The sequence below is a fragment of the Mytilus trossulus genome, chromosome 6 (genome assembly GCF_036588685.1).
Source record: "Mytilus trossulus isolate FHL-02 chromosome 6, PNRI_Mtr1.1.1.hap1, whole genome shotgun sequence".
NCBI lineage: Eukaryota > Metazoa > Mollusca > Bivalvia > Mytilida > Mytilidae > Mytilus > Mytilus trossulus.
Genome location: NC_086378.1, coordinates 71,528,050 through 71,554,633, shown reverse-complemented (window position 1 = coordinate 71,554,633; position 26,584 = coordinate 71,528,050). Strand labels below are relative to the sequence as shown.

Genomic DNA, 26,584 nt, shown 5'->3' with positions numbered 1-26,584 from the left:
GGAACTACCTTATTACAGCATCGTCGGAGATTTTAAACTTATCTTATTATTTTACTTTTCAGTTCGTGTTTTATTAGAAGTCGATCACATTCAAATGAATAAAAATTATTTTCTATCAAACTTTGTAGCTATAAAAATAAATCTTTCTAGAATGTCTAATCTACAATATTATATCACATTGATACACTGTTAAAACCATTAAGTTTTACAATAATATTTTATATTTTTCTTTTATAATATTGACCGTCTTCATCATTATTTCCGTAAACTATGAGGTACGAGCATAATGAAAGATTTTGGTTCATATTCCACTTTGCTCTATTTTCTATACGTACTGTAACAAGGTCAAATGCTTCGAATGTTGTAAAATCAGTTCAAAATTAGTTAATTCATATAAAATTTATCACTTAATTAACAAAAAACTCCGACTGCTGTGCACATATATATACTTTGCAATCAATTAACGTGTGCAAATGATAGAAAACATTAGCATTACGTCTTTGGTTGCTATCGATGTATACTAGTAACTAAGCACATCTATACATCAAAGAGAGATACCTGAACACGTTCAGTATCACTCTCCATTTTTAGGCAGATGCTGACGATTGTCGAGGAATCTTAAATGGATCAGTCCATCTTCAGGGGTGTGCATTCACAATAATAAATGTTTTAAGTTTTTATTAATTATGCGCTAATTGCAATTGTCTTAGTCATCCCTTTTTTTCTTATTGTAATATGTTAACATGTGACTAACACTAAATAATATATGTCAAAAGCAATTTTAATATCAATTAATATTTATAATTAGTATTGATAGATTAAAAGGAAGGCATGATCTTTGTACCGGATATTACCCTCTTTTAAATGGATGGGGCCATGTATTGATGTACATGGTAACCGAGTACATTTTCCTTGTGGCATCGAACTAACTCTCGGCTTTGGATCTTTCTATAATTTTGTAACTCTGAACAGTCGTAGTTTTTGCATTTCGATTTTCACCCCTAAAAGTAAGTTTTCATTGTATTGCTTTATTGTTTTGTTATTGTTGCTTATTCTTATGATATCATCTGAAGTTCTGTTTTATAGAACTTGGATTCTTGCTGTGTTCATTATTTTGTAGCATGTTATTTTTTGTGTCAACTCGACTGACATGTATGTGCTGACAAATTAAATTAGTGGATTATCATAACTATGCTAACAGGAATTTTATGATATGTCTTCAAATATATCTATTGGATTCATCAGCAGTAAATAAGTCATCTGCTTTGCTATTCGTTAACCGTTACCTGCCCACGTGCATCAGTACGTGTTTTCATGATAAAAGATGATGTTTTAGAATGTTTATACTCAGGCATTCTTTTGTGTGTATCGCGCACACCTTATAAAGAACACAAGTTCCTTGGAGTATGAAGTGCTAGATTCGACTAAAAGCCTAGCTGGAGTGGCAGTATTCTCCTCTCTTTTTCTGTGGATTTTAACTAGTATTTCCTGCTTTTAGGATCTTTTCAAGGAAATATTACTTCTCTTTCTTGTATAGTCAGAAAGCATAAGGGGCAAGATGTTATTCCCAGGAAACTCCAGATGGAACAAATACTTGGTACGTTACATTTCCTGACTTCCGGAAACTTTTTGGATTTGTATAGGAACAGTCTTCAAATTTAGGAAAAAGGATTAGTTCAGCATTGAAACATTGCTTTTGCTTGATAAATATTGAATATATATGTGCTTGCTTGATTTGCTTTCGACAGTTAGTTTGTTTATTTTTCTTTCTAATGTGTATTCTTTATTGTTGGCAGGCAGGACCCTCAGATCGTTCAACAAGTTCAACAAACGAAATGACTGTCAGGAGGAGCAGGTATTCATCGGTGCCACCAGGATACTTCGCTGTAAGTAGTTTTTTAATATTATGCTTGTTCTGGAATTTACATGCTTTATTGTTTGCAATTCAAACATTTTGATATACAAAAGGTCAAAGCAATACCTCTGTTGTCAGTTTAAAATCCCAGTTAAAAGAAAAAGGGCTCTGTATACATAATGTTCATTCCGAAAAATGTAAATCCCGTCCATAGACTTTTTTAATTGGCTCGTTTCATAAAAATCGTTTATTTCGACATTAGTTTTGATTCCATCTAAGTTTAACTCGAATAAATCAAACCCCCCTTCCGTGATCGATTTCTCCAACTTGAAGAAAAGTTGTATAACAAATCTTAACCAAGTAAATGCAAGATTTTATAGGAATGCGTACTTTCATTTACGCATTATCATCTTAATGGTGTCATATTAGCTCTTTAACGTAAGTTTTCCTTTCGCCCCTGTGTATTTTTGGTCCGCTCAACATACATTATACTTATTAAACTCGTACGCAGCATATGTTTGTCTAAATTTATTAGTGCAGGGTAATAAAAATCAATGTGCATTTTTCATGATTGTAATAGAATGTGTACATAGATTTTCTTTTTTTCTCGATAAACTGATTATTTAGTAATGTTTGAAGAAAAAAAATATCGTTTCTGATTTTTACCTGTAATATTAGCCGGTGAACTTATAGAAAACAAAAAGGATTTTTTTCATTCTAGATGTAATTATAAATGCATATGTATTTGTATTGACACCATAGTGCCATTAAATGTAATGGAATAAACTGTATTTATCTTTGCTTTATAATCGAATTATATGAAAGATTCCCTCCTTAATCTTTGAAAACTATTTTTGTTTACATTAACCATAATATTTTGATACATCATATATCGTGCTCACACCCTCATCAATGTATCTGATGTAGATAATAAAGGAACCAAATGTAGAATATTATAGATATTTATAATCTGCTGATGTAAAGGAGATACAGTATAGTTTTCTACATTCGCTGAATTGTATTAGAAAGTTTTGATTTCGGTTTTCTTCAATTTATACTTTAGCATAAAAAATGTCAATAATTATGATTTTAGTATTTTATAACTACAGTATTTCTATACAATTGTCACTATTATTCTTATAATATCGACGATGATCAGATAATATAACATATAGAACTTTTTTTAATTATCTTTATTGCTACTTTGGTAGAAGAAGGTTATCTTTATGTGATGTCTGCACGTCATCATATACAAGTTTGTGTAATTCTGCTATCAAACCACACACTTTAACATATTTTCTTTATCACAATAATGACATATATACTGAAGATTACACAATCAATCAGCAAAATCAATCAATTAAGCTTTTATTATTGGAAACATATGATAACTATTATTAAGATGAAACAAATAATAAATAGATAATATCAATAGCATTAGTGTACAGTCATGTTTTGTTTTTACCTTAATCACATGCCGCTCGCGCAAGAAGTATCCGATTACCAATTACTAAAAGTAGAAACAACCACGGCCTTGCCAAATATTCAAGGTGAAATAGCTTCTATGTAATGACTGGCATCAGCAGTTCGTAAACAGGCTATCAATTATTAGTACAGACAAGTGAATGTACAACATACAAACTTAACAGTTTTGTTAAACTGATTAATCTACAGGCTTGGTCGTTTAATATTATGTTTATAGAAAGTTGAATATTATTTATACACGAGTCCATCACCCTTGATGTCCAATCTTTAACTTTTTTTTTTTAATTTTGACTTTCACATCTTCAAACTTTCTATTGATACGGTGACAATGCATATTTTTTAAGTGATAAGGGTGTAATTGAAAGACAATTTGAGAGTGAAAACGATTTTTGAACGACCACACAATATTGATAAATTTTGCTAGATTTATATGGTAGTATTTTTACTTTTGTCTCAATTTTGTAAATGAAAAAAATAAATTAAAAAAAATAACCCCTCACACCAGTTGTAAGGACTATCCATTTTCCCCTGTTTAATAGAAAAATGGATCAATAAGTGTTCTTAATGTTTTCTTAATTGAAAAACAATCGTGTGATTATAAAAATCCAATGAAGTCAGTCACAACTTACATGTATTTTTCTTTTAAATTAAAACATAGTGTTATTCAGGTTCACACTGAACTAAATATTTCAAAAGCACTAAAACGTATATCAGTGTATGTTAAAGTTAATAGATCAACATGTAAATTTAAATGTATAAAACTAGCTTTGTTTTCCATCTTTAAACAGAGCACAAAAGGACATTCAGCACTCAAGAGATGGTCATATGCCCCACAATCAAGATCTGCCCTATACGAGGATACCTATATCCCCGAGGTCATCAGACCAAGATCATACTATGGTAAGTCACCAAATCATCCAGCTTTGCCCAGGCATTGACAAGTTGTAACGTTTATGGTGCTTTGGCATAGCTGCTATTGGGACAATTGTCACTCCAAATTTTTGACAAAGGAGAATCGAAATAGGATATGTTTATTACATATAATGAATGATCCACCCTTACACACGTGGGCCTCAATATTGACTTCTTTCTGAATTCTACTAAAGACAAAGTGAAATAATAAGACCTACTTTTTTGTTTTCTAAAATGTCAATCGTATGTATCAATATAGGTCAAAATTATTCTTTGGGGAAAAACACACACACACATTTTTCAACGAGAAGCTATAAACGGCGAAACTGACATGACCCCCCTTTTTTCCCCCAACCAAAAGTAATTGTAGAAATTTATGAAAATCTTTTAATCAAAATTCTTCTTTTGTCAACGGCTACATTTGAACAACTGCCCTTGAATTATAGACACCAAAGATGGAGGGTAAGGATATAGTTAAATGGAATTATCCGATCCGATAATAAAACCACATACATATAGGGAGGGGTTGGGGATTTAGTTTTCTTGCTAAGCGGGATGCGTGTATTTTGACATGAATGTCAATTATATGGTCATTTTTATAAATATCCTGTTTACAACACTTTGAATTTTTCGAAAAAAAATAAGGATTTTATTATCCCAGGCATAGATTATTGTAGCCGTATTTGGCACAACTTTTTGGCATTTTGGGTCTTCAATGCTCTTCAACTTTGTACTTCTTTTGCTTCATAACTATTTTGATCTGAACGTCACTGATGAGTCTTATGTAGACGAAACGCGCGTCTTGTGTATTAAATTGTAATCCTGGTTCCTTTGATAACTAATTATACCCACAGACGCCTGATACCACATGTACTTGGAGAGTATTACTCTTTCCGTGTACATTTCTCCAAAGGCTGTCCAAATATTTAGTCCTTCACTCCAGTCGATCAATTTTGCATAACTCACTTTTTATAAACTTTTATATCTATTATCGGTCTGGTTTCAAATGTATAAAATATGGTCATGTCTGGTTTACCACACCCTTCGACGAAACGGTCGGAATATAATAACATTTATTTCGATGCCTTGTGAAAGTAGATGATGCGGTATGGGCTTTGCTCATTGATGAAGGCCGTACGGGGATCAATATCTGTTAATTTCTGTGTCATTTGGTCTCTTGTCGAGAGTTGTCTCATCGGCAATCATACCTTATCTTCTTTTATATAAATTCTCTGTACGTTGGACAACCCTTGCACGAACTCTTTCATAGGTCAGCGGGATGCATGCTGTCAGACTATGCCTTTCTAGCTGTCATCGAAATGTCTTCCCTCCATCTGGTCTACCAACACTCAGACTATTAATTTATTCTTGTTCGAAATAATATTTATCACTGGAGGTTAAGCCAACAACAATAAAGCATTCATTAATTAAATTTTACTCATAAAACTCGATTTATGATTTATGTAAATTCGCATTGGAATAGCAAACTTTAGGTGTTCTCATAGTCGTAGCTTGAATTAGCGATCATTATAATATAAAATTCTTATGAAACTCAAACATAATAATAATTCCCCCTATGTATCGCACATTGTACTCCTATGTTTTACTCGAATTAATTATTCAATACTTGAAGAATTTATATTACAATCAAGTTATTAATTTTAATATTGCCATCTTTTGAATAAAATGGTCAACACAACATTTTATTTTCTTATCAGACACATCTAGAGAGGAGAACGACATTAGACGAGGTGTCAACGATGAGCTGGTGTACACATCAAATTTAATGGACGACACCTACGATGTAGCAGCCATGTCACGTAGTAGAGACCAAAAGCTGTTGAGAGACGCCGCAAGGGCACTTGTAAGTTTGCACTTTTCTTAATTCATTTTTACATTAATGAACTTTGATATAAGATTATTGTTCAAATTTTATAGAAAACTACCATACGTTTTGAAACTTTATAATTTAACCAGACCAATGTGGATTTTAAAGTTACACAAAAATGTATATGTTTTCGGATTTGTGCGACCGACGGTACGGTACGCTCGTTCGTACATTATCATGTTTAATGTTTGGTTTCAGGTAGTTACCATCATAAAGTTGTGGTCATATCAACCTGAAATATATGTTTATTTTGATGTATACCTTTTACAATATACGACTTATTATGATTATGAACCAGATTTTGCCGTTAAATAATCATTAAAATGAGATATAGCGCCGGGGAGTGGTGTCATTTTGACTATTTCATGTTTTTAAATGACCCAGTTACAATTCACATTGGACTGGTTAAACTATTGTAGTATAATTTCGATATTTTTCATTGGGATAATGGTATAATTGTCGGTTCTCGTTACCTTAGGAACAATGTCGTCAAGACCATAATTCAACCCCAAAAAAATGCGATTCACATCATAATTGTGTAGTCCAAACAATTCTTATATATCTATATTTTTGTATAAAAGATTAAAAAAAAATAACCCCGGTATGTCATTATTGAAACGAAATTCTTTTTTTATTGTTTGTTTAAAATTGAAGCCTAATTATTTTCAGGTTTACCTGAAGGTTCTAATGGCCATAATCGCATTGTAGTATTTTTACTCGAACAAGTCTCTGAAATAATTTACAAAAAAAATCATCCTACATCATCAATATAATTTTACAATCCTTCGAAAAAAAATCGAATTGTGTAGGAAATAAGCGTTAACTTAACTAAAAGGCATTTTAATGTAGTTAAGAAAAGTAGTCTTTGGTGAAAGATATACTTAAGGTACAAATGGTAAATTGCGCTGTCATGGAAACACTTAAATGAAAACCGATGTATGTCGTTTACAAGATGTTCTGGGGTTATTGTTTAATAATTTTTGGCAAAACTGCAATTCGTGATTAATTGTATTTTTACTTAAAATTGGCAGAAAACATCGATCTATCGGATCTTAATGTAGAGTGAACACTTACAACCTGCTGAGTATGTAATATCAATGGCAATCTGCCACACATTCGAATTGATACATCAAATTAGTTAACAAAAATGTGTCTGTTTTACATATTCCATATCAGACTTTTTCTATCATAGGTTATAAAAATTAAAATCACTAAAATACTGAACTCCGAGAAAAATTCAGTTGGAAAGTCCCAAATCACATGACAAAATCAAATAACAAATCACATCAAACGAATGGACAGCAATTGTCATATACCTGACTTGGTAGAGGCATTTTCAAATGTAGAAAATAGTGAATTGAACATGGTTTTATAGCGCTAAACCTCTAACTTGTATGAAAGTTGCATCATATTAAACTATTCAAATATGACAAAAAAGCGACTCTAACAAATAGTTCTGACACAATGTGTTTATAAAAGATACGAATATTTATTATCCTATAGTTTTTATTTTTATTTTTCAATTATATCTAACGGACAATATGGCAGGCCGTTTTATGGTTTCATGGACCCAGTTCAATCAAATCCCTGATTATGTTTGTTGTTTTTCCTCCGTAGTAAATAAATTTAGTTTTAAATTAAGAGTTGGCCTATGATTTGTTTTGTTTATTTAGAAAAAGAGCAAAATTGTAACATTACAACAAATCTGTCTTAAAAGCTGATCGGATGTTTGATCGAGATTTGAATGTTATCATATCTCTAGGAAAAAATCTTTTAAAAAATGAAGTTATTGTCTCCGACTTTGCCAAAAAAAAAAGGTCTAGTATTCAATTGCTGTTGACATGTATGTTGAAACCCCTTACCTCCTTTAAAGTGGCAAAAATAAAAACAATAGATATCAGCGAAATAATTTTTAACCCTGTTAACTATATTCTTGCTTTTTTATTAGCTATCGATTGTTTTGAAGCTTTTATCAATCTGTACTTAAGATGGTTCTTTTGGTTGAGTTCCATTTTTAAAATATGTCATCTGTTTAATACGTAAAATTTAAGTTCCAGTTTGGCATAAAATTTATATTCTATTTGCCCTCTTAAAAACAATTCAATGAAGGCATTGTCTATGCAAAGTGTATATATGTAGCAATCATTTTCTTCACATGTCAACAACTTTGAAATGCTTAGACACACAAAGCCAAAGTCGGGGATAAGCCGGCTGTCTTTGACATTGATGTTATACTGTCTCGAAGCACCAATGTCTTATCTTTAATGTTGGACTACAAAATGCTTCAACATAGTACAATATAAATGTCATTAGAAACGGATAGGAACTAAGTTCACTTATATTCCCATAATAGATATGCTGACCTTGTTAGGAGGATGGCTCTTTTTGAAAAGTTTCTAGTTCGCAAAAACAATATTACGAGTTAACATATCTCAAACATCACAGTATACTATTTAGGCTGCATTTTCCAACTCATAGGCCAACTACAAAATCCTAAATACGAATATTAAATTTATATGGAATCAATAACATATTCATGCAGCCTTCAACGATGCCTGCTATCCAAGATAAGAAGACTACTTCTCTCACTCCAGCTAGGCGTTTTTCACCCCGCTCGATATCTTCGATAACACCATCTTTTACAAAGAAACCAATTGCTTATCCAAGACTTGCCCCGCCGATCTATAGAGGAACAACTAACGTTCAACCGTTGGGCATATTAACAAAGCTTGATTGGACGTCACCATTAAAAAAGTATCAAATTCCCGAGCTATATAACGGAGACGATGTGTCGGAAATTTCATCCTACACGACACCAACACAGAGCGAAAGATCCTCCCCTGAAAGAGACGACGGGACTGGGCCACGCAGATATAAAGCACGAAGATTACCACATAGAAAAGTTGGTAACTACTATAAGCAGTTAGTACAAAGGCGAGCGGTACGACCAGGAACAAACCCCAGATATTATCCCTATTTAGATGTTGAATCTATTGCATCGAATGATGACCTCGTATCTAACGGTGAGTATCGTGATGACGACGACGACTACCAAGACTATCAAAGTGTCACTGATGGCGGGGATGGGGATTATTATTATGTAAATAGAGAAAGATCACCTTCTCCAGTTGAATATATTCCCTTTGGTCCACGCAGTAGAATGAACTTTGATAGTGATGATTATAAATGTCAAGTTCCAAGTATGATCGATTATGCTGTATCACATTATCATCCGTCCAAAAAGGAACCAGATTTTGATCCGGACAAATCCCGAATAAAAGACGACCTTGTATTTCACGACGTGGTCGCACATACAGCCCACAAGGCTCGCGAGGCATTAAAACACGTAGATTTAGATCAGTACGAAAATGCTAGTTTGGTAATAAGCGTGGAAGGTGAATATAAAGATCCCATTAAAGGCGAAAATATGGGATTTCACTACATAGCACGTCCACTTACACTAAAGGGTCCAATGCTTGCCGGTCCGGCCACATATGCATCAACTGCATCTGATTCTGCATTCAGTAGGTATATGGATGACTCGAGAGCATTCAGAGCAGAAGTAAGAAATAGACTTGAGACTGGTTATAAAACCTTAGGCGAGATTACATCCAAATATAAGGGTCATTCATATCCAATCATTACATCGTCTCATAGAAATTTTTCACGTGCTTTATCGCCGGTACGAGGTTCATCATATATTCCTAGATCTTCATCACCTGTGCGATATTCATCTGAGTCTTTACCCATCAGTAATCTCCGAAAACGCCTTGAGGACATTGAGAACAGATTTAAAGCAAGCGGGTATGGAAAACGCCTAGACACGGACATAACTGATTCATTAGTGGTATTCCCTGTATCACAAAAAGAAGGCATGAAGGCTCTCAATGACCACTTACCTGGTCACACTAACACCGTGGAACTGTATCAAGGAAGTGCAAAAGGCACGGAACTGTCAACTTTGGAAAAAATCAACATCAAGGTAACTGGGAATGACCAGACCATTGCCTTGTTTATACCAATTATATTTGCATTTCTAACTAGAAATAGTATAAAAGCACGATGTGTATAATATTCAGGTTTTGAGTGTTTTTACTCCACCTTTTTTCATAGAGCACGCATAACCTCGAATGAGTTACCAAATCTCCCAGATAGTTTTAAAGTATAACCTCGTATGAGTTCCAAATTACCTAGAGAGTTCCCTAGAACGTTGGCGGACCTTATTTTAATTCCTTTATCTTTTAACACACATATATATATGTTAGTATCAAAATATTCCCATGAAGAGTAATGAGTTCATCCATCGAATTTGAATTCATTGTGTTCTTTTTGGCGAAAAATTTCTAAAATGTATCAAAAATATTTGTTAAAATTAGAATATGGAGTAGTCGATCTGAATGTATGTCTAACTAGTTTTGTTTCGTGCTGCTTATTCTAATTCGAACAGAAGGTTGCTTGAATAAGCAAAATCTATAAACGCCCATGAGAATGAACATATTTCGGTTTATTTTCACTGAAAGAACGGTTGACTGGGTCCGTGTTTCAAAACCTGCCATAAATGTGTACAAAAATTCATTGATTTTACGGTAAGGTATATTTTTTTCAGTATCTGAATGCTACCATGGTTACTAGTATTTTTTTATTTTTCCCTCCTTTGGTAACAGGTTGACACAGAGACATATGTATCACCTAGATCTTCAGTGACTTCAAACCGGGTACGTGCAACATCGGTTGTCGCCAGACCCGCGCCACTGACAAGCCGAGCTGTATCCTGCCCTCCTACTTCCCGACGTTCCAACCAGGTAGTTGTAATTCTAAATAGGCCTGCTTTTCAAGGACGCTCCCGTGTCTTCTATGCCAAGTCACGAGCCTCGGCTGTAAGGGAGCAGTCAATGCCACCGATTAATTTCGCCCGAAATATTGTTATTTCCCCTATGGACGAAATAAGAGGACGAGTTGCTGCCAGAAGAGTCATCAATACAGCTACTGGTTCATTTTTGCTTCCAAAGTACCAACCTTACCAGTCAATGTACCAGCCTTATATATCAAGTTATCGACCTACGTACATGCGTCGGTACCTTGCTACTTTAAAAGATGTTATACCAGGCAGATACCCAAGCGAGGGCCTCTCATCATCTTTAAAACGCAAAAAATATAGAAAGGTGATGAAAAAAAATATTTTCACCTGCATTCGATTGTTTTTTGGAATTATTGTTATACTTGTCAACGTAAATTCATCAATATTAAAAGGGTGGACTTGACTTGTAAGTTTGTTATGGAGCAAGTCAAACCAGCCTTTTCCAGAACTGCAGACCCATTCAGCCGTGGCTTTCTGGCTTTTTTTGTGTTGAGCAATTCCTTGTTGTAATGTGAATTCAATTTTAAAAAGTAATAATTTCTGTCTTTTGTCAAATGCTTTAAACGTATTGCTACAGTTGATTCTCATGGGAAAGACATGCGCGCGTGTTTTGCATTGCTTATTCAAGCCAACTAACTCACCCTGTTAGATTCTTCATTTTCAGATACGCATGCGTGTTGTCACTGTTGAAAAGCAAAGCATGATGGGACTACTGCTGAACATGACATTGCTGTTATATTTTGGTATGGCATGATAATTTTGTTGCATGTAATTTTGATTCTTCTATCTGTCTCTTTAACTTATTTGAATTACAAACATTTGAATCAAAGTAAAGGTAATAAATCTGAAGTTTTGAATGTAATAACATGTCATTGATACAGAAATATAGTATTATTAAATTATAACCTCACATATCAAAAGTTATTCAAATATAATCTCAAATATATAGAATTACTCCAGTATTTTTTTGTTTATCTTTTAATGAGTAAAAGCAATAATAATATATTTTAATTTGATAAATATTTACAAATATGTTAATTTTTTTTGGACAGGTTAAAATAAATGTTTTAAGGATGTTCGCTACTCGAATCTTGTTATGTTACTGCGCTAGTTTTACGTTATGCTTTAAAATAATTTATCCCTTTGATTTTAAATCAACATGTATATTAAATATAGACTTTTTGGAATTAATTCTAGCATTTTAATATCAGAATACACCTTAAATATTATATATCAATAAATACTACTTGAAAAGTGTTAATTTTGAAAAACACGACCTTTAATGTTCTCGATTAGTGTTTGTGTTTTTACGCGTATTTAAATGAAGAATGTACAATTAAAGTAAGAAAACATGGAGCGAACATCTTAAACAGTAAAGAGACAGAAACACTTTCCTTCCTTGGTTATCTTCCCTTACCCTCATAATTATATCATTATAAACAGGCTGCACTTGTCGGAAATAAAGTCGAGATTTCAACCCCACACCGAAGAAGGCCAAAGTCCAACTACGCTGCTACTAAAATGAGGGAGCTGAAAAGAGAGGAACGTGAATATGAGGTAAATTAGTGTCCCGTTTTGAAGCTTCGAAAAGACAATAATTTAAGTCAGATTTACAGATTCTACCTATAAACCCAGATGATTTTCCTTTTCATTTCCACGGATTTTCCCTAAACTTATGTTTTAACAGAAGTTGTCTTTACACTTAAGGCAGTTAAATGTTAAGTGCCTACCTATCCCTATCATTATGCTGTAGTCTTATGAGGTGAGATACATTTAAAATGCCCATGCAAAATTTAAACGATAGATTACTTATTAAAGGTATCAGAGAGTAAAAATGACCTCAAGAATAGATTCAGGCCTATTTTTATTTTTTTTTATTTTTTATTTCCAAATCATTTGGACTTAATTCCAATATTAGCATCAGAGTTTATATAGAAGATAGTTCTAGAAAAGAGTGATTATATTAGAGTTTTCTTCTCTATACTGCATGTAGAACTTTTACTGCTACACTGAGTCTCATGTTTCTTAGCATAAACTTCTCACTATGAAGTAAAATTTGTGCGTCTTTGATTTTTCATGGTATAAAAAAATACTTTTCTACGATAGGAGTTTTAGAAAAAAAAACATGCTGAATCTGATTAAATGGGTATAAAAATTAAGATATCATCACATTTCTTTGAAAAAACAAATGTGAATTACATATCATGCAAGTTGATTTTTTTCTTTTTAAATATGAATGCATTTATTAAAGGCTCAAGAACTAATTTTTCACAATGAGTAGTATGTCAAAATTATCATTAGATGATTGCATCCCAAGTAAACATGGGTAATGCTTTCTTTAAACCTATCTTTCTAATGTTTATCGGTGTTTTCCAAGCAACTAGATCAAGATGGATTTGTGGAAGGTTTAAATATATGACATATGTAACTTTTATAATTTCCGAAATGTTACAAATCAAATATTCTGCAGATAGAAGTACAAAGGTTTATAGTACATGTGAATATCATTAATACGACTTTGAATAATATTTTCTCGTCACCCTGTGACTGTCCAACTACCTCAGGCATAGATAACCTTAGCTGTATTTGGCAAAACATTTAGGAATTTTGGTCCTCAATGCTTTTCAACTTCGTACTTTATTTGGCCTTTTAACTTTTTTGGATTCGAGCGTCACTGATGAGTCTTATGTAGACGAAACGCGCGTCTGGCGTATATACTAAATTTAGTCCTGGTATCTATGATGAGTTTATATTAAACAACAAATTTGGTTACACGATGTCAACTTTTGCATTTACGGCTATTTTTTCACACAAGAATAAAAATAAGCTACTTAGAAAACGTTTATAAATCAATAAAAATAGAAAATTAGAGTGCATCATTATATCTTTTTTTTCAAAAGTTTAGGAAAGGATTTCGTTAAAATCAAAATTTGAGTTTTGGAAGATACACGTTGATTACATATCATTTTTGGGGTACATACAGTTCCAATTGCTCTAGATGCAAAGATTACCTTTATAAATTATAATAGAAGTGAAATGAATTATCTAATGTGGTATTTAAATTCAGTATTCCATGGACTGTATATTCAACAGGGCAAAAGACATTTTAGCGAAATTGTAAATATTTGTAGACTTTGTTATTTTGTTAACGGATTTTCCGTTTAGAATTTTTCTTAGAGTTCGGTATTTTTTAATTTTTTAATTTTCGATATCCCGTACGCTGCAACTTTTGCATAGGTACTGTTTCTGTACTTAGAATAAATAGTACTGGAAACCTACTTTTAATATTTAGTACTATTTCTTTACTTTCGAAATGGCACCTTGTTTTTCTTTTATTTTGCCTCGAAAATGCTTCCAATTCGCTTAACTGTCCTCTGCCGATTTGACACCAATTTACTTGTATTCAGAATACTAAGGGATTTTTTAAGTATCATGATGGAATTAATCAAATTCATTGAGAAATTTACCACTGTATCTCAGAATATTTGATTTGTAACACATCGCATTTATAGTATTTTAATCATTCTAATTCAAAACTGCTCCATTTACTTTAAAAAAAATATTAAACCAGATAAATACACTCCCGATTTTTCTAGAACACAAGGTTCTGGGGATCTGAATAGAAAATAAGCAAAAATTTTGTTTGTTACCAAATCAAGAAGATTCTTTTTATTATAAATTAGAAAAAAAATCTGAAAAAACATATTTTCATACCAAAATTTTCACGGAAAGTTTCTTGTTTACTTATAAGAGATAAGTAATCCTTTCCTATGTGATTGAAAATCATCCTCCAAAAGTCAGCAGTAATAGAAACAATTCCATTTTCCAAACATGCTTTTAAATAATTAAATTGTGTGGTCATTTCCTCTAAAGTGAAGAAAAATATTTTTTTTTTAAATACATCGAATAAAATACAATTCCGTATCAAAAAGTTTAAATATCTTCTAAAAGAAGCAAACTAACATTCATTTGCCAATTCGTTTTTTTTTATGATTCGATGAATATTTTGAAATTCTGAAATGCAGACAGTTTAAACAAATTAGGGTTGTAATAATCTATGGTGAATATGACCTTATTTGGAATGTCCCTGTTGATAATGTAGCTCCCAACGTTTCTGCGTATATTTTCATGATGAGTAAGTATGGTTTGACGTTCCTGATGAAGGTAATACCAGAAAAAGTTTAAGACGCACGAAATTTTCAAAGTGTTTCATTCGCTAGAAGAACATCTAAATGTTATAAAATTACTTTAGAAGAGACCAGTGTAGCATGAAAAATTAATAGCATTGCCCATTAGTGTACATATTAACTGGAGGAGGAATTTTTCAGGTAGAAGCTATTCCAACACAAATCACAACAGGACTAAAAGCTACTACAGTGTCTGTGAGTATTCTATCAGTGTCATTGCAGTTACAACGATGCAAGTCAGAATATTACAAATGTAATAAATTATTTATTAATGAAGATATTTTTTATTTATCAATTTTTTTATTATTTTTTTGTAGCTTAAATTTTCTCTATTTTCATGTTACAGATGATTTCTGTCTTATATCACGTCCCGAAAAGTAGACCGATTTTTATATGACATTTATAATTAATATTATTATATTTCTAATGTAGTGATTAGTTTGAAAGCTTAAAGATAAAATGATTATTTTGACGATAATTTGTAATATTCTGACAAATAATCTGTTTTTTAGTTTTTTTTCTATGTTATTTTTTTCATCATCATTATCATCTAAGTGTAATCATTATAAAAACGAAAGCACTTGTTTCTGACTATCAGCATGGCTTTATGCGTTTAACGGCTTTTGGCAATGCAAAATGTTGCCAAACCCATGAGATGCGCTTGTTTATAATGCAATTGTCTTTCCACATGACCCCGTTAAATGACACGGGGGCAAAAACATATTATCATATATCTTGTCGTGTTTGCTTGCCGCATGTGATTTGTCTTTTTGAAGAAGAATTGATGCACAACAAGTGGCAGTCAATACCTTTAACTCCAAATGTTTCAGCCACTCTACGGTGGAAAGTCGCACTGGGATGAAGAGGGCAAAGTTACAAAACCAAAAAACCTCATGTCATGGAAGGTTTGTAGAATTTTTATTTTAAACATTTTGTTTATCTCCTTGCAGAGTAGTTTGCTTTGAAGCTTCTTTTTTTTTTTATAAAGGTACCCTTGTTATAAAATGATGCTGTTTTGAACAGCGATATACTACTGTTCCCTTGATCTAAATGTGAGACGATTACATTCAACAACAAAAATAGATGTAACAAATTGGTTTATTTTAACTTTTATTAAATATAACCAGGTACCTTTATGAAAATTAATAAAAATGCCTTGTAGTTGAGGGTTATTTAGTGACATATTATTTAGTACTACCTTATAAAAATTATAAGAAATTATATTGCAAATAGTTTGGACCTGTCGAATTTAACATGTCTCATTAAAAACCCTTATCAGTTCAAACGGCAGCTTGTTAGATGCTTAGCTTTTATATCCTTTTATGCTCATTGTATATGTTTTCCTTTTCTAAATTATCAAAACTTAAGGATAATGTTTTGTTAAGTCGAGTTTTTCAATTTATTAACGTCTATTTATGATTATAAATTTCTATATAAAACACGGTTAAGGAATCAAACATTGAGAAAACCACCCCTTTTATCGCCTATACTAAGCCAGTTTTATATGTTTGGCGTCATGAAATAACATAATGATTTTATAGTATTTTAGAAAAATTTGACGTATTTATGATCTGTGAACAGATAAACAAATGTATTATTTTAATCTATTAAACAGGAAGACATATACAATTTAACATTAATCTCCTTTCTGTATCTCTTCAAACTCTACAGGGTTTTCCTTCTTTACGTAATAAGCATGCCGTTTAAACAGTAGATAACGTAAAAGGGGTAGCAATCCTCGAAAACAAAATCATTAAAATTGAATAACAGAATATACACAGATGAACGCACATAAGTAGATTTGATATAAATAACAATAAAATATACATACACGAAAACAATACTGAATAATGATTTGAAAAGAATACTCAATTTACAGAAAGCTAGTTCAAGGTACTTCAGCTGCTGTTTACAGATGTTTTAGAAGATGTTGTAAGGGTTTTTTATTTCGGATTTTCGGCCATCATAATGTTTCTGTGTGACAATGTGAAAATTTATTTTGATTCACAATGAGTTGCTATGCATATAAACAAGTCCTTAAATCCCATATTAATCTTACCTAATTAAAGTCCTTAGTAAAATAATAGTCAATAATTAATTAACAGATTTTATACCGAGTGGTGGTGTGTGCATGACCCAAATTTCTTATAGTAATAAATTTTATTTACTTATTCTTTCTTCCAAAATATTTTGCTTTGTGAAAGAAAAACAAACAATTATTAAATGTTTTAAGTTTTAAATTTCTTGAGGACTATTTCTTTAAAAAATATTAGTGTTTCAGTAAATATACTAAATTACGTTAAATAATTTTCTTTATTCGAAAATCTCAAAATAAAATTGAATTCAAGTAATTCCATGCAAAGCTTTTTAAACACAAGGCATGATAGTATGATCCAGCTTTGTTCAATGTTTCCAGTATCGCATTGAATCCCGTGTTCCTCCTGGTGATTACTTTTTCCCAATAAAGACGATAGGTCATGTACGAGAAAAGCTTCTTCACGTTAAGGAACAGATGGACCGTCATAAACAACTTATGGATAGATATCTACCTAACGATGACAAAGAGACTGACGTAAAAACAAAAATTATGAATATGTATGTAGATATGGAACAACATAATCCTTAGTAAGTTTTATTCATCAAAGTGAATAGATGCAGTCTCAGGTTTGGAGTGAAATGTAGCTAGAGCGAATGCTTGTGTGGTTTCTCTGATTTTGCTGCTTAGATAGCTGAATGTTTTGCTTTGAAGCTTGTAGACAAAGCTATTCCTCATTATGCTATTCATCAAATAAAGGGTCATTTTATTTTTGGTTTTAGGACAACAATGAGCGTTGCAAGAAGCGTGTCCGATTCAGGTACATAGAGTGAACCCCTTAAACCCCTTTTTTAAAACACAATACCATTGATGAATGTCCCCCCTTTAAATTTATACCGATATGTTTTCATTCCGAAGTGGTAACACATTTTTGTTATCGATTTCCCCATTATACAAAGTAACCCTTCTTACTTTGCTGTTTTACCCTTTTTTCTTCAACTTTTGTTGACAGAACATTGAATCCTTATTTTGGTTTTTCATAAATTCAAAATATTTTTATATTAAATTGGAAAAAAAACTTCTCTTAATCATCTATTATGTCTCCTATGCTTATTATTGTCATTGGAGAATGTAAAACAAATGATAAAATTTTAGCATTATTGTAATTGCTAGTTAAATTCTGAGTTGTAGCGTAGATTTGAATGATTAGACTAGAATATAAAGGGTAAATAATGCATTCAATTAATTCGTTGTTAGAGTAGCCATTGTTCTAAACATAAATAGACCTATTTTTTTCCTGTTTTGCTTAAAATGAAAAGTTTTAATGAGTCAAATCATTTTGGATATTTAAACACCTTCAAATGACTTTTCTTCTGTATAAAAGATTTTATAGTTTACCTCAATATTTCTTAAGAACTTTTTTTTTAATATTTTATTACCATCAATCATGTGTCATCTACTTCTAAGTCATCAGATTGAAACTAAACTGCTTTATTGCATGGCATTAAGACATTTTTCTTGATGTGTAGTCTTTTCAGAAGAAGGGAAGGTTTATTAACAACCAATTCATGTGAAAATTCACCACCCAGTAGCATTCTTCGATCTCCAACGCCACGTAGGGCTGCCGTAAGTTATGTCTCTGTTTGTCGTAAAGGGCGTCTTCTCACATTTTCGAAATACGAATGACAGCATGTAATATATCAAAAAAATACTTTATTATTAAATATTGTGACCAAGACGCCCTTTCTGTATGTTTGTATACTGTATTAGTACAAGTAGACACTGTGTCGCAACACAGATCAATATTTATGCGCTAGGTAAATGGTTTAAGCTGTCAGATACAAGTGCTTTCTTTTATATATTGAAATCAACACATTTGATGTCATTTTCATTATCAAAATCACTAATTACATTTTGTTCATTCCACTAACATATTTTAAATGTTGTGCGAAAATATCATACTTTGCTTTTCATTGTTGCTTGAATTATAGAATATGTAAAGTGTTAATTGAAGCTGAAATTTCCATGAAAAATATTTTTGATTAATAGTCTCAAAGTACTTGCACATCATTCATAACTTAAGAATGTAATAAGCCTTATGTGGTTCTTTTCAATGCAGTCAGTGCAGCCTACTGCAACGCTAAAACCTTCAGATGGTTATCAGCCAATGTCCGATGTCCGTCGACGAGTAAGGAGGGTCATTTGTAAGAATAGAGGAAATCCACGCTTTTTCAAGACTGACTGAACATTGTTGTTGGTACGGGTGCTACAGTAATATAGAGGAATCTTGCAACTGTAGACTTATAGAACTCCATATACCCATATATTCAGATAGTTTAATACCTAACAATTATATTCTATACTGTATAGTTTCTGCATTGAGTTGGAACCCTCTTATTTCTGAAGTGAAGAACAGTCGTATTCTTTCCGATTGGACCAATGCAATCGAAACTTTTATACCTAACATTCACGGCCAATATTGTTTGTCTCATGCACTTATCCTTATCTTTCCAACGTGAAAATTAAGATTTGGTATATCCTGTACCTGGTGTGACCTTTAATTTCACCGTATGACGCACTTCTTATCCTCAATTTTGTATCTTCTTAGTAACATTTTAAGTTATATAATCCCATATTCTGGTAAAATACTTTAGTGTTCCGTGAACACTGCATGTATCTCTCATATCTTTTGACTACTAATACATTCAAGTAAAATGATAATTTATCTAGAATGAACTTTGTAAATGATGTTGACACTAATATCTACATGCACTAAATTAAGACCAAATCGATGGAACTTATCTGTGTTGTCGCTTTCTATCTAAGAGTCACCTCACCGTGCAACTTCAACATTGAGCAATATTGCACGTCTTACTTTTAGTTAAAGGGTGTTCATCCTAGCAGCAGATTGACGCACATTTGACTACTTCTATACATTTAGCTCAAATTATAATGAGTTTTGATAGAAATCATTTATTAGAGGAGAAGATTGAAAAGCCTTTTCTGTCATTGCAGTCATAAGAATAACTAACATTTAAGAATTTCAGAACAGATGAAATGTTCATGGTAACACCAACAGTAAACCAAAGCGACGAAAGAGAATTTTGCGATCTGCTTTCATTTCGTATAGATAAAAAGGATGATAAGATAGGCTTTTAAAAGGAAACAATCAAATATATGATTAAATCGTGGAGTTATTTTTCTGTTTGCATACAGTTTATGGTTATTTTAAAAAAGATTTTTTTTCACCAAAAACAAAAGTATATAAAAACGACAATTTAGATTATGAACACTTAATTTGACTGACATGGTGCAGGCATACACAACATTTATATTCCCATCACGTTTTAAGTGCATATTTGCATGATGTAGTGTTTCTCACGTATTTGATTAGATAGTGGCAGAATATGATTTATTTTTATTCACTTATGGAACTCGAAGGATAATTTTCAAAATATGTTTGAAATTTTAACCTAGGTTTACAGTTGCGACAACATGTAATGCATTTCTTAATATGAAATAAGATTGACTACTTTTTTAATTGATTTGAAACATTTGCAAATTTGAATGTCTCGTAATTGGTCAGAAGAGAGGGGCGAAAGATACTAGAGGGACATTCAAACTCATAGTTCGAAAAAAAAACCTGACAACGCCATGGCTTAAAAAGATATAGACAAATAATAGTACACATCACACAACATAAAAAGAAAACTAAAGACTAAGCAAAACGGACGCCACCATGAAATTTCACAATTTAATTGTAACCATAATTGTACAAATGCACAAACCGATGTACCATCAATTAAATTCATACCATACAGGTTTAAAACTTCCAATTCGGTCCGAATATTATGTTGAATTATGAAAATATATTAACATCCTTTATGCTGCGAGAAAAATAAGCAGGGTTGTCCAGACCTATTTTATTATGAATGACAATTTTCACTTATCAGAGTACCCTTTACGATTGAGGACATTATTAGAATGTGATTGTTGTGTCCTCACTAGATCATTGCTGTGTTCACTCATTGTAACGTCTCATTGTATAATCACATGTGGATATAAAACCTCTTTTTTCATGTAAACTGCATGCAAATATAGAGATAATATCATATTCTTAAGTGACATTTTGTATTTACTATACATTGCTTCTAATAAATGGAAATACTTATGATACATTTTAACCATCTATGCATACATCATTTATCTATGATTTGTTTCTTTTAAATGTGATATAAGAGTTACAATTCCACTGAAAGTATATCACTATTTTTTCATTGCAATATATGCTTTAAATGTATATAAATTCATTAATAGTTCAAATTCAAATTTTTAACAAGTATATTTATAATTTTCGGTCTTCATCGTATGCATGCTTTTTTTTCACTGTAAGACATCAAAATAATTTAACATATAGTTTATTAATGTCTTAATAATATTTTCCTGTTTTATCAGAGTGTGAGATACTGAGATGGGAACGTTCAAAGGACATTTCGATAATATCTGGAAGGAGGAGCCAATCACATAGAACATTTCATTGAAAACTGCCATATACACATCTTCAAGCAGCGATTTCTGACTTTAAAAACTTTTGGATGTAATTTATTTGTGCTTTTATCTGTATTGCCCTGTCTCTCGTTTAAAAATGTGTGCTTACGTTGATACACAAAACACTGATGTTCAGAGAATGTTCTTTTTGTACAAGAACACATTTCGATATGAAGACGGGACAATTATCCAGCGATGTGAACCGTGGCAATAAAATAAAATCGAAAATACGACTGCATAATTGAGATTAATTGTAAATTAGAAAAGAATATATTATAACTTATATTGTACAAACCAGATATATTATATATTTATTTATAAGATTTCACTTCTGATATCAATTTGATATATTTTAATAAACAAATGTTATACGTATATGTTTTAAAACTTCTGTGATACTGTAGTGTTACTGTCACTTGCGGTTTGTTGGTCTAATGACAACTATTGTACGAAAGTATTGCTATATTAAATCGTCTTTTGCGTATTTATTTGTTGTCATGTCTTTAAAAACAAGAATTGTTCAACACACTCATTTTAACATAGTTGGTACAGAAAAATGTGATTCTCCTCTTACATTTACAACCTAATCATCATGTTTGACAGTTAGCATGATTGATTTGTTGATTGGTTGCAGTACAGGAAGCATAACCCAATCGGATTGTGTTGATACATTTTTTGATCTAAGGAAAATATGTTTACTATAAGGAACCCATATCATAATGCATATTCTTGTATCATAAGGCAATGGAATGTTTCTGAAACATTATTTCGTGTTGCAAATCAGATGTTTATGCATATGGTGTCTCTGTTATAGTCCTCTAAAAAGTGTGAAAAGTAAAATTACAAAAATACTGAACTCCGAGAAAAATTCAAAACGGAAAGTCCGTAATCAAATGACGAAATCAAAGCTCAAATACAACAAAAGAATGTATACAACTGTCATATTCCTGACTTGACACAAGGCATTTTCTTATGTAGAAAACGTTGGATTGAACCTGGTTTTATAGCTAGATAAACCTCTCACTTGCATGGCAGTGTCATCAAATTTCATTATATTGACAACGATGCGTGAATAAAACAAACAGACATAATGATACAAATGTAAAAGATGCGTCGATAGAATAGGCATCGCCTTCCATTAAATTACGAATGGAAATGGGGAATATGTCAAAGAGACAACCCGATCATAGAGCAGACAACAGTAGAAGGTCACCAACAGGTCTTCAATGAAGCTTGTTGCATCAATCTCAAATGGTTTTTTTTTTAAACAAATCATTGTCCCATTTAAATTGAGAATTGATTACTAGTAGGTTGTATACAAAAACACTCAGAAATTTGAATGGCGGAAATATTTATTATCCGACGTGTAATGATGTTTGGAAATAGTATCAATTCTGCATTTAAAAGAGAGATGAAAGATACTAGAGGGACAGTCAAACTCATAAATCGAAAATAAACTGACAACGCCATGGATAATAATGAAAATGACAAACAGACAAATGATAGTACACATGACAGAACATAGAAAACTAAAGAATAAGCAACACGAACCTCCAATTTATTGACTTAATTAATAGTTTTAGCAGTGATCAGTTGTATACTGATTAATTTGGACATACATGGTCTTATTAGAAAGGTCTCTTGTAAAATAACTCTCACATCATACGACTCGAATTCATCAGTTTTTGGTTACAGTTGCAGGTTATCAAGTTGTAAACCTTTTCATATGTAGATCAAAGCAGAAGATTTCTTTAACATCTAATAATTTATATTGATAGATATAATGTTAGCTTTAAAAGAGGGACGAAAGACACCAAAGGGACAGTCAAACTCGTAAATCTAAAACAAACTGACAACGCCATGGCTAAAAATGAAAAAGACAAACAGAAAAACAATAGTACACATGACACAACATAGAAAACTAAAGAATAAACAACACGAACCCCACCAAAAACTAGGGGTGATCTCAGGTGCTCCGGAAGGGTAAGCAGATCCTGCTCCACATGCGGCACCCGTCGTGTTGCTTATGTGATTACAAATTCGGTTAATAGTCTAATTCGGTAGGTCAAATTCATGAAAGGGAAGGGGATTGTAGTTACGACGTAAGGAACATATCCGATAAAGGTTGATTGATCAGGTTGTTGATGACGTTTGGTGTTTGATCAGCTTGATGAGATCATTCACTTGAAAGTGTCCTACGAATAATGAAAAAAAGACGGAGCAGAATTTTGTGCATTTAGCTTAACAATTTCTTCGAACATTGTCATATTATGTCCCGTCGTATTATAGTTGTCATATTTACTGTGTATGTCCCTATTGTTGTTTGTTGATGTAGTTCATAGGGGTTTCTCAGTTTTGATACATATTAGACTGTTGGTTTATCTGTTTGAATTGTTTTACACTAGTCCTTTTGGGACCCTTTATAGCTTATTGTTCGGTGTGATCCAAGGCTTCGTGTTAACGTCCTAACTTTGACTTATAATAGTTTACGTTTTTGGGGTTTTAACCCTATTTTTCGATTTCAAAGAATGATATGAAAAAAAGATAGACCCCTACATACAAAAATGTAGAAAGAATATAATAACAGAGAAAAGGCCTCAACCGCTATCAAGACAGTATCATTGATAAAACATGCAAGCGACCAAAAAGGGATGGTGTTGTAACAAATAAACTCATCATAGATACCAGAATTAAAATTTTATACTAACGCCAGACGCGCGGTTCGTCAACATAAGACTCATCAGTGACGCTCGAATCAACAAATATTAAAAAGCCCAATAAAGTACGAAGTTCAAAAGCATTAAGGACCAAAATTCCTAAAAGTTTTACCAGATACAGCTACGGTAACCTATTTCTGAGGTAAACAAGCCTTAGTTTATCAATAATTCAAAGTTTTGTTAAAACAGTTAATCTATTAAAATAACATCAAAACAAACATTTTTAACAAATGATGAATCATTACACACACATCTAACGACAAAAGTGCAAAAACGTCATCAGGTGGCCGATTTAAAAGTTATCAAAGGTACCAGGATTACAATTAATCCTCTTGCATTTGGAGGGACAAATGTGTACATGTTCCGGACCATATGAGTATTTGGACCATATGCGTATACTCATATGGTCCGAGCGAAAGCGTAAAAAGCATTAAAAAAAACAATGATGTTGACATGCAAATGTATTAATTTTATAACTCAAAGGCTATATAAAAATCAAATATAGTTGACACAGTTAGTTTTCATCGCGAATTGTATTCTTAAATTTACTCTTGACTTTTATGCAATATTTACGAAATGCTCAAGATTTTCTGAACTAAAGAAAGATAATCATAGCTTTGTAGGCAAACCATTTCGGATTTTTTTAGTCTTCAATGCTCGTCGAACGATTTTGATTCGAATGTCTCTGAAAAACTTTTGTAGAAGAAACGCCCGTCTGGCTTTAAATAGCAAGACATCATTGGTGAGTTGTTTTCATGTACCATCTGTAAATGAAATGTGTTTTCGAAACGTAAAAAGATATTCTCAAGGTTACACATTTAAACATTAATTCGTGGTTTCTAGCTTTTCAAACGTAATAACACATTAGTTTCTATGAAAGAATGTCCATTTCAGTCTTTCGTCAATTTAATATAACCATAAAAAAAAAATCAAACCTTTAAAAGTAATATAGAGACCAACGGATTTTTAGGTAACCAAAGCTTTATAAGACAGAGGCCGAAAATACAAAAGAGTATTGTTTATAAAGTATATTGGAAGTTACATCAGTTGGTTTGGAAAGTATGTGTACACTTTTGCTTTTCATAAATATTTTTTAAAACTGCTATCCAAGGTTCTTCATGAAATGGACCTCTTACTTTGGAGATGTATTGTAACGCTTCAAAATGTGTGTGCTTCAAATCAGTTAGCCGACTTCCTAATGAAATTAAACAGCAAGGAACGAGTGCAAGTTTATATAATAACATTTTTTTTTGAATTTGGATCACCAATACTCTGCAACTTTGTATATGCTTGGCTTTTTAACTACTAGTATTTTTATCTGAGTGTCACTAATGAGTCTTATGGAGACGAAACGTGCGTCTTTGCATGTCTAAATGTACTATTATATTGTTTATTTATGTATTTTTCCGTCCTGATTTTTTTGCGATAAATTGTACTGTAGTCTTGTCATGTAAGGTTATAATTTTAGTGCTATATTTAACATTGTCATAGAAGCGCGAGGTTTGACTAACCGCAATACCAGGTTCAACCCACCACTTTTTCTTTACATGTTCTGTACCAAGTCAGGAAAATAGCAGTAGTTATCTTATAGTTCGCTTCTGTGTGCGTTGTATTGTCATTTGTTTTTTGTTGTACTTCAGTGTTTCTGTTGTTTTCCTCTAATAGTTGATGTGCTTCCCTCAGTTTTAATTTGAAACCTGATATGTTTTCTCTCAATCTATTAATGACTTTCGAACTGCGGTACACAACTGTTGCCTATATTTATACAATTTTACTAACAAAAAAATACAACAAAAATATTTTGTGTCCTATGTTTTTAGTAGGAATTTAAAGATATAAGTGTAAATCTTTATCAATATCTCTTAGTGGTGTTGACACTTTAAAACGATTTTTTTAATGCGGTTGGAGTGGCTTAATGCATATTGGGACAGTGACTGTATATTACAAAGCATCTAGCCTGCGTTTTAGAACGACTGCAGTATACATTTCAATAGAAAGGCTATACTCCAACTAAATTCCTTCTCCACTTGTTATATATAGAGAAGAAAGATTGATTTGGTTAGTCGAATGCACGGCAAAACATTGACAAAATATCAGAG

The 26,584-nt window shown here is 32.1% G+C and overlaps 1 protein-coding gene across 6 annotated transcripts; it reads left to right on the top strand.

Moving 5' to 3' along the window:
- Positions 1-848: 848 nt before the first annotated feature.
- On the top strand, positions 849-22,252 carry LOC134721799 (uncharacterized). Of its 6 annotated transcripts, XR_010107926.1 has the most exons (11): positions 1,332-1,597; positions 1,797-1,886; positions 4,129-4,240; positions 5,971-6,116; positions 8,683-10,122; positions 12,442-12,555; positions 15,327-15,380; positions 16,016-16,090; positions 18,750-18,846; positions 19,340-19,477; positions 21,676-22,252. XR_010107926.1 is itself a non-coding variant. In XM_063585024.1 (10 exons), coding segments are annotated over exons 2-10 (2,202 nt in total). In that variant the 5' UTR covers positions 849-1,007; positions 1,797-1,835; the 3' UTR covers positions 21,677-22,252. The 6 variants fall into 6 exon arrangements, 5 of the variants coding, with proteins under 5 accessions (XP_063441094.1, XP_063441093.1, XP_063441096.1 ...); XM_063585024.1 differs by lacking the exons at positions 1,332-1,597; positions 18,750-18,846; positions 19,340-19,477 and adding exons at positions 849-1,007; positions 17,602-17,810; XM_063585023.1 differs by lacking the exons at positions 18,750-18,846; positions 19,340-19,477 and adding an exon at positions 17,602-17,810.
- The last annotated feature ends 4,332 nt before the right edge of the window (positions 22,253-26,584 follow it).

Coding starts and splice junctions, on each gene's coding strand:
- LOC134721799 (XM_063585023.1), top strand. CDS start 1,559: ATGTTATTCCCAGGAAACTCCAGATGGAACAAATACTTG. Junction 1,887..4,128: donor TGCCACCAGGATACTTCGCT/GTAAGTAGTTTT, acceptor ATCTTTAAACAG/AGCACAAAAGGACATTCAGC. Junction 10,123..12,441: donor TGGAAAAAATCAACATCAAG/GTAACTGGGAAT, acceptor CATTATAAACAG/GCTGCACTTGTCGGAAATAA.